The sequence below is a fragment of the Lichenostomus cassidix genome, chromosome 4A (genome assembly GCF_008360975.1).
Source record: "Lichenostomus cassidix isolate B80296 chromosome 4A, HeHo_3.0, whole genome shotgun sequence".
NCBI lineage: Eukaryota > Metazoa > Chordata > Aves > Passeriformes > Meliphagidae > Lichenostomus > Lichenostomus cassidix.
In genome coordinates this window covers 7,040,002-7,049,628 of record NC_139485.1, presented here as the reverse complement: position 1 = coordinate 7,049,628, position 9,627 = coordinate 7,040,002, and the positions used below count along the sequence as shown (strand labels likewise).

The 9,627-nt window shown below is 45.1% G+C and overlaps 1 protein-coding gene across 4 annotated transcripts in view; it reads right to left on the bottom strand.

Moving 5' to 3' along the window:
- Positions 1–391: 391 nt before the first annotated feature.
- The window catches only part of MAMLD1 (mastermind like domain containing 1), a 245,677-nt gene continuing 236,441 nt past the window's right edge, over positions 392–9,627 (bottom strand). For all 4 annotated transcript variants that reach the window (XM_085060304.1, XM_085060303.1, XM_085060305.1 and 1 more), the window contains 3 exons: positions 4,242–4,388; positions 2,867–2,948; positions 392–2,579 (listed from right to left, as the gene is read on the bottom strand). In XM_085060304.1, coding sequence (XP_084916430.1) covers positions 1,570–2,579; positions 2,867–2,948; positions 4,242–4,388 — 1,239 coding nt within the window. In that variant the 3' untranslated portion in view covers positions 392–1,569. The remainder of the gene's footprint in view (positions 2,580–2,866; positions 2,949–4,241; positions 4,389–9,627) is intronic.

The following is a 9,627-nucleotide window of genomic DNA, read 5'->3' as shown; positions in this document are numbered from 1 at the left end:
TATCGGAGGAGTGACATTCTGTACCCACCATTGCCCTCGCAGGCGTCGCAAAATGAGCAAGGTCCCCTCCTCAGTGCCTCAACTTGGCATTTACACACAAGAACTGTCACTTAAATAAACATGGTGCTATGCAAAAAAAAAAACCCAACAGAGCTTAATTTCACATTCACCTATAATTACACTCGAAAAGGACAGTGGGCTAAGCAATCCCACCTTAAAATAAAATTAAAACCTGCCTAAACTCTCTGTCCAGCCTACTGCTTCTACCAACAGCACACACACATTTGTACATATTATTAGATTGACGTTGTAGCATCCTGGACAAATCAAATTAATTCAAATATCTGCAGGTATGAAACACTGTAGCTGAAAAATGAGCACATAAAGGATATGCAATTTTCCCCTGGCAGTTTATTATGGTATGAAGAAAAAAACATTCTGTGCTTGAAGCTGACGTTATATTACAAATGTATTGCGAAGTATGACGTGACTATTAAAATATGATTACACAAAGTATGAACATTTTAAGAAGTTTACAGTACAGTGAATCTTTTATAAACAGACTCTTAAATATACAGAGGACAATAGTAGCTGACAGAAAAACATCAAAAATTAACTATTAATGTTTATAGACTTTTCCCCTGCAAAAAAGTCTCACATTAAAACAGAAATTATGAAAAGCCTTAAAACCAGGAACAAATCACCTGTACACTACAAATATACATGGCAGAGGTGCACAAACCAGAGCTACCTTTTCGCTGAAGGGTTCTGTGGCCAGGGCCTGGGCAGGCCTGTCCAGTGTGGCCACCATGGCCACGCCACGCTGAGCCTGTGGCCCCCAGGCACTCATCCGGCAGCAGCTGGGAGGTCAGGAGCACTCACTCCCTGCAGGACAGTGCTGGCACCTTGTCAGTGTCACAGCCACCCCCTGGAGTGTATCGAGCTGAGAACATGCCCGGGATCTGGCACACGGATCTCTGCAAGCAGATTCCTGAATGCACTGGGGGCCTGGATGGGACCTACATACCAGGTTTGGTCTGCAACACTGAGCGATGAGGGAATCAGCAGCTCCTTTTAGGGATTTTCTTTTTTTTTAATGCAACTTTTCAATCTTTCCTCTTGATATGGGGGAACAGATGCCACATTTGATTTCTGCTTAGTCTGGCTGCAATGACACCCCTAGATCATGTGTTAAGTTATGTCAAAAACATAAGTATTTTATGCTGTAATACACAGTATTACTGAAACTAACAATATTATTTGCATATTTATAACAAGGTATAATGAAATCCCTATAATAAAACCAAAAGTTATGCTATAGATTTATTTACAAAGAGTCCAGCAAAGAAGTATAAATACTTCTACATTTAAGGTTTAGGAAAACATAATTTACAAAATATTCAAATATATACAGTCATCTGAAAAACTGCCAATATTAAACTTCGATGCAGGCAAAGAATTGGCTGAGTCTATTCCCTCTGTATTGAACGAGGCAGCGGCTTTCACGGGTTGTCTGTTCTGTTCAAAGCCATATGTGTGTTATTTACAACGAGGCTGCTTCTCTCCGAGCTAAACGTGTCCGGAGCTTTGAGCGTGCTGTCCCAAAATGTCATCTATCATTGTCAGATTGTTCAACCACTCTTCGTCATTGCTGCTGCTGTTCTTCATGAGGGAGTCGAGGAAATCAGAGTCGCTGCAGTTGGCAGGCATGATGGAATTGCTGTGCTGGGACACGAAGTCATACTGGGGCAGCTCGGCGGCGGTGCTCATCCTGAAGGCGTCAGGCTGGCCAGTGGAAGGGTAGCTTGGCGGGCCGAGGCCCGGGGCAGGATTGAGGTGGTTAAAACCGGACACTCCTTGGGGCACCGATTTCATAACATTCATAGCTGGCAACGGTCCCCTGGCTAAATTGTGTCTCAAGTTCTGATTACTCATTGAGCTCAAGCCCTGGCCAGACTGTCCCATGTTCAGTTTCTGCATCTGCCTGACCTGGACGCCGGGAGCGATCTGATTCGGCGGCACCACAGCCTGCTGGGAGAACTGACCCGGTGTGCTCGGCCTCACACTCTGTTTGGAGAAGACCGTGTTCCCGGAGAACTGCTGCATGCTGGTATCCATTTGGCTTTGATTTGGCATTCTTGGCACAGTAGTCGGCGTCCACATCTGGGCAGATGAGTTGGGGTAGACATTGGGGATTCTTGGCATGCTCGGCTGCCTCAAGTGCTGCTGTGTTGCAGAGTGATTTCCTAAGGAGCCAGAACTGAAGCCTCCCATCGGCATTCCCGGCCGCACAGTGGAGTGGCTGTGCACTGTTTGGCATCCCGAGTTCATGCCCAGTGAGTTCTGGCTTGGCCGCAGGGGGATGTTAAAGTCAGAATTAGGTGGAAAAATCCCCTGCTGCTTGCTAGGGTTGTGTGGGATCATTACCATTGTCCCACTGCTCTGGCTGGCGGCGGCTGGGGCCATGCCAGAGCCCAAGGTGCTCTGGAGCATGGCTGAGTTTGACGGCAGCATGCGGTGGTTGGGCGGAGGAGCTGGGATCACCTGGTTGCAGTCAGCAGGAATGGGCTGCTGCACAGCTGTGGACAAAGAGACACATTAGCTGGTGAGCACAAATTCACCCTGGAAACATGGCATAACTTTTAAAAACTGCTGCTCTGTCTTTTGTGTCACAGGGGCATCTCCTTTTGTGTTTTTTGTAACAGAGTTATACTGGAGCCATAAGGAAAAGGGGGAATCTCACAATGTGTGATAAAAGGCAAAATGCTTTTAATTCAGGGCGGAGAATAATTAAGTGTCTCTATTTAACCAGACACCAGGGCCTGGCACCTCAAGGATTTTCATGGCATGCCATTTACTTCCTTACCTTGAAACTGGTTTATCTGCTGAGCCGCAAACAAGCTCCTCTGTTCAGATGTTACTCCCAGCATGTTTTGTCTCTGCTTTTCCTGGAAAACAAGGGGAATAATAGTCAAGTTGCAGTCTCTTGACAAGCAAAAGAGCAGCAGACACCTGAAGTGTAGCCACTGTCACCATTAACAACCTCTCCCATACACCCTCTACCCCTCTCCTCTGATGAGACCCAGCCCAGACAGTTCGTTTCAGGCTGAATCTTAATTGTTCACATTCCCCTTCTTGCAAAGGTGTCCTGATGCCAGCCCAGCACTGGGAAGTGCAACCTTCAGCACATGCTGTGCAGGCAGCCAAAGGGGAGCTGGACAAACACGGAGACACCTGTGTTCAGCAGCTTATGAGTGAAGTGTGCTGCAGCTGGAGGCTCTGTCCATGTGCACCATCCCCTTGTGTGCTGGTTGCCACTTCTAACCAGAACACAGGGAGACAGGGATATGTGCAGGATGCAGCAGGTGCTCCCTGAGCAAAGCATTGCTGGGTTATTCCAGGTGACCTGACTTGAGTCTTTCACCATTTAGCCCCAGAACTCACCACAGCACTCACATCCCTGCTGTGGGCAGCAGCTGTGACCTGAGGAGCTCTCTGGAGAAGGTGGAAACTGAGGGGTGGCTCCCCCTGTGTTAGAACGGCTCAGAAAAAGCTGAAGCCAAGTGAGGGCAGGGAGGCAGAGTTGGATTTGAAAGGGAGCTTGATCAATGAGCAGCGCAGGACTTTGTTGAGGGTTTTATCAGGCTACTTCTTAGCTCATTTCCCATCCACAGAAATGAGCCCCTTTGACCCAAATCCAGCAGCACATTCAGAAAGTCAGAGGCACATGGTCAGAGCTGCCTTACCCACTTCATCTGTGGGATTTCCCCATCCCAGCTTCCTCACACAGCCTGTTACAAACCCCTGACAGGGGCTTTTGTTGCTAGAGAGACCAGTCAAGTGCTGCACAAACTGGAGTCTAACATCTGCTCTGCTAAATCCCCAGGGAACCAGGGAGAAAGGCAAGCATGGAGAACATCTCTCTGGGGCTGAGTCACTTTCCAAGCCTCCTTTCTCTGCATCTTCCCTCCCAACTCTGTGGCTGACCAAAAATGACGTCAGGGATATGGAGGTGACCAAATCCTTCCCCTGCATATGAGGGGGAAGCACTCAGCTCTGGCAGAGCAGCACTTGGCCATGGCCTCATCCTAGACTCACCACAGCCTTAGTCTGACTCAGCCCAGCAATTCCAGGGTCACTCCTTAGTGTTTGCTGACTGATGATTTCCTCATTCCAGTTAGTCCTGTCCTTGCCAGTGAGGTGGACAGCACAACAACCCACAGAGGCGTTCTGCATCATACCTGCATCAGCTGCCGTTTCATGATTTGCTGCTTCAGTAGATGGTTCCTCATGGTGTAGCCATTGACTGTGGCTGGTGCCGGCACAGAGCCGCCGCTTGGGATGGAGCCCGGCTCCTGAAGTCTGGCAACAATTCCAGGATTTTGATCCTGCCAAGAAAGATGAAAAAAAGAAAATTAATCTCATCAGGGAGGTAACAACAGAAGCCCTTATCCTCTCTGCTGATGCCCTCTCTTCGGTCTTCAGCTGTGCCAAGGCTAAAACACTTCATGGACTCACATGGCCCTGTGTGTTACAGTGAGGACAGTGAGAGGCGGGGGAATGCTCTGATTTCTGAGGATCAGCACAAGAAGAAGTGAGAAAAGCAAAAGGTTAATCCTCATGAGTAGCCCAAGGCCACAGGGACCAATTCACCACCACAGCTGCAGTCACAGGGCTGCCTAGCTGGTAGAAGGGATGTGAGCAAAGCATCACATTTCTCACCACTTCTCCAACTGTTACACTGAAAGACGGAAGGAAAGGAAAGCTGCAATCAGGGTAGGATTTGGCATGTGACTGTAAAGGAAAAACCTAGAGGAAAAGAGCAAACTAAAGGGAAAAGAGTCAAAAAGGTGCCATCAGACCAGGGGCCCAGAGAGATAAGGAAGATGTGGGCCTGAGATTGAAGTGGTTCTTGTGGGTTTCGTGATCAGATGAATAAGAAGAGGTCATTTTGGAAGGAGAGAAGAACACACAAAAATGCAGGGCCAGGTCATGCCTGGGCACAAATCAGTAATAAATTCAGTGGGCCCTTCTCCTGCCTGGCACAAACCAGCCTTGCTCTAAATCCTCAGTGAAAGATCCAAATTGACTTTGACAGCTGAGGTCTTGTCTCCAAAGAAAGAGTATGGTAAGGAGGAGAGAAAAAATAATTCACCAGAACATGGTAAAGACACAACCCACAGTGGAAAAAGAATTTAAAAATAATGAATTCTAAGCATCTTAGGAACTGGCAGGTATTCAGGGAAATACAGGAGAAAAATGAGGGCAGAAGTCAAGGCCTTGCTGAGGACAAGATCCTGTGAGTGCTGTACCCAGGAACAGCAGCACCAGCGTATTCCCCATTCTCCATTTTCACATCCAGCTTCTACATTATTTATGATGTTTTGTTATTATTGGCAGGGAGAAGTATGTATATTATATCCAGCATCCTTAGCTGGGCCATGCTTCCTTTGTTTTCAGAATGGAAGCCCACATCCTTTGTTTGAGAATCAATGTTATCAGGAGATAAGCAAGAAGAAAATGGTTGTTGCCTTTTGACATTTGACAATTAGAAGCATGCTCAGATGGAGAAAACAGGATACAAGCCATGTTTCAGAGTGGCTAGAAGAAAGCCTTGGAAGGCATTTGTCACCAGGAAAGCTCCTCAAGCCTGAGGCACCTTTCCACAGAGGCTTCACCATGAGGAATCACCCAACTCCTTCCAAGACATTCTTAGTAAGAGAGATTACCAAGAAAGCCACAGAAATTACTCATTTTTATGGTGCCTCCTTTTGTTGTAGCACTTCGGTCTATTATGCAAAAGCACAATTGATGAAATGTAAATGCCTGCTAGATAATTTACTAAAAGACACAAACCTGCAGCTCATCACTGCTCTCATTATCATTCCTATTCATGGGCAGTCTCATAAGACTAGATTTTATTACTGGTGCTTTGCTTACAATGCTGCTGGACATCTCTCCTCCTCCCCCTTCCCTCCTACCCATTTTACTCCCTCTCTCCCACGGAAAAAGAGGAGGGGATGAAAAAGTAAATATGATTTACTACAGATGTAAATATGAAAGTTCATGTAAAGCTGGCACTCTGCTTTCATGTCAGACAGGATTCTGCAGCCACAGTTAAGCTTTGAATAATGCAGATTGCCTCTGGGGGAATATTTGAAAGTGGAGGGATTCAGTTTGTGTACTCTGCACATGAAAGATGCTGAAATGTTCATACCACCAAAATGCCTGCCATCTATCCAATTTCCTCCAAACTTGTCTTGTGGCGTGCAGAGGGTCTGTGCTTACTGAAGCAGAGGAGTTTAGTGCAAGGACAATCATTCTGATGTCTTGCTCTGGGCTATTGCATTAACAAGTCATAACATTAAAGTCTCTTTTCCTAATCATGTCCACCTCATTCTAATTTCTCCTAAACATCATCAAGAAAATAATGTTGATTTTTCCATATTATTAATGGTAAAGAAGTGTAAATCACATTACTAATTGCAGCTCTTGTGCTGTGGTGGTACAACAGCTTAATTATATGGGATTTTCTGCAGGCACCCTATAGCAATAATGACAATCAGCAAAGTGCATTTGCAAATACACAGAATGGTTGCTGAGTTTTTCAGAGCAAAGTTGTATAACACTTAATTAGCCAGTGAAGAAACAATCTAGAGATATGCACTTTGCTTTTGGGGAAATTAGGACAAAATTGCATAGATGAGAAGCCAAGGAGTGAATTTGAAATCTTGACTTCTGCAAGTTCACATTTAGGTTAAAACAAAAAGGAAAAACAGAAAGGAAAAGGAAAGAGTTCTCTCTTTTCACCACTAGTGGGAACTACTGTATTCCTGTACAATAAAAAATAACCACTTGCACGTCATGACTAAGAATAGCTCTGGTGTAGTCTAAAGGACACTGCAATCTGTACCAAAGGTTAATGAACTTTAAACATTTTTCCTTTTCATCACTTCCCAAGAAAAATCACTTTCCTTCCCATAGTAAAACCAAGCCAAACCAGCCTTAATCCTAACTCGTCTGTAGTTTGGATTTATCCCATTATAAATCCAGGAAGACAGCAAGGAGAGGAGGATTCTGGTGCCAAAGCTGGGAAAGTTGGAATTGGGTGTTCCCACCCAAGGGGCCATGTGGCTGAGCTGTACAGCTACACTGGAGGGTGCAGAGGGCTACAAGAGGTTCTGACTCTTTGACTTAAAAAAAAAAAAGAAAAAAAAAAGAAAAAGAAATAGAATTAAAAAAAAAAAGGTATTTGCATGTAGGTATCAGGGTTTTTTTACCATTTTCCCCTCCCAAAACTCATTTTTAAATGGGCAGAATCCCTAACTAAATGGCACACCACACAGACCTGAGATAACTACACAATTCTGACTTGATGTCTCATGCACTAGTTTTGAGAGCAGGGAGAGAAGAATCAGGCTCCAGGCTTGCAGGAATGTGTAGTGCTTGTGTCCCTGTTCAGCCACAGAGTGCAGCTCCATGCCACCAGTGCCCAACTGTGCACGATGGGCAAAGCTGCAGGGCACTGCACCCAGCTGGAGCCAGGCTGGGGCTGCTCCAACAAACCTCTTGGGCTCAGTGGAAGGTGTGCAAACAATCCCACTGAGCCCTGCCATGTACATTTATGAATCTACTTACTCCCAAAAATCCACTGACAAGCTTGAGCCTCATCATCTGACTACATACAAGACGCAGGACTGCTGCAAAGAAGCACGGGGATGAATTGTTCTGTGTGAACATGGTTGATAAACTTCAGTCCTCAGTACTTAGTTATATATCCAGTAATCACTTTGTAGTTTCACTTAAGCAAGAAGGAGGAAATTTATGGCCCCTAATTCCTCTGAATCCTCATTAACAAACAGTCCAAAAAGAATTTAGAAGCAAGACTTTCTGAGGATCTGAACCAGAGCTGTAATCACTCTTTGGCAAGTATGTAAAAATCCCTCTAATCTTTAATAAAGAGCCTTCATTGTTTTTTAGGACTGTGTGAAAACACTAAACTCATTTATCATTATTAAACTTTCCCATCTGCTCTTACGGTGTAACTCCAAAGAATATAACAAAGAAATTGTACATGTTAAATTGTATTGACTTAAGCCCAGAGCTATTGGAGATGTACAATTTATTTCAGTGAGGGCAGGAAGGGGACTGCAGGCTGCTAGACAGAGTCATTTGTCCAATGCTGAAAAGACAGTTATCTGCACCAAAATGGCTCTCCGAAAGGCACATTTGCTTTATAAGAAATAAGCTGCCAGGTGAGACCATTCAGCATTATGTTAAAGACTCAGACAATAGAACTAAGTCATGAATTTCAATAGTTAACAGATGGACTAATTAGAGACTGAATTCTTTGTGGTTCTAACAGATAACCAGGTCACAGCAAGGTTACTGAGAGAGAGGCAGGCAGCACTGCAAATTTCAGTAGATATTTGCAGAGTCGGGGAAGAGCTGCACTTCCTAACCGAAAGCATTAGCAGTAGTGGAGGAACAGAAACGTGGCTAATTAAAAATACTTCTAGTACCTGCATTTAAAAAGTTAATTCCATTTCAGAAGATGCTGCTGATTTGAGAAATATTGCCTCCACTTCCAATTGGGCATGCAGCTGAATCCAGTGATTTCAGAGCTTAAACCAGAAGGGCTGTTGAGATGAGCAGCATAAAAACAAAAGGCCAGAGGAAATGGGGCACCCAAGGTGCATGTTTGCTCTTAGTACGAGAGTGGGACAAACTGCTTTTTCCACTAGGTTTGGGGGTTTTTTGGCAACCAAAGGTAACTTAGTTTGAAGTGTTTATAATGATATTATGTAGTAAACAAGAAACATAACCAGAAAACCATAGCTACAGGACTTGAGCAGAGCCACTCCTGACCTGCTCCAAGGCCCTGGCTCCTGGGCTGGGGACTCAGGGGCAATCCATGCTCACATCAGGGACAGCTATTCCCTTGGGTGGGGTGAAGTTTCAAGATACCAAGTTTTGTTCTGTATTTTAAGAACATCTGTTACGTACAGGGAGTTTCTGTACTCTGCTGAGAAAATGCAAATAACTAGTTTCAAACGAATACCCCTGTGCTTCCCTGCATTCCCACCTGCCCCCTGATGCATCCTCTCCCATCCAGGAGCTGCACTGCATCTCCTTGGTGGGGACTTCAGGCTTGGGCAGCATTTCGCTCTGAAGCTCAGGGCTGAAACTCCTGGGCACAACCACACTACAAATACTACAGACTAAGCAATTAAAACACCAACAGCATTAAAGCTGCCTCACCCAACTTCATGGTTTTAAGAGTTTCATGATTTAGAATTACAGAGAAGCCACACAGACTCCTGGTGTGTAGTGACCTTGTGCATCCCCACAGGAAACCTTGATGCCTACAAAGAAGACTCATAGCCTCCACAGCTGTTAATGCACTTAGGTACTAAGATGGTGAATCAGTTTGACCAATGCATACAAATAAAGCAAAATCCGGGGTCGGGTTTGTCAGAAGGATGGTGTCAGCCCACTCAAGAGTGTGATGTCTGTGAGATGCCACTGTCATTTGCTTCATGTGGAAGCCAGGGGTTACCTGTGCTTCTTGCCTCTGCTTCTTTCCTTTAACAAAACTCTCCACCTGCTATTTGGAAGTTTTCTGTC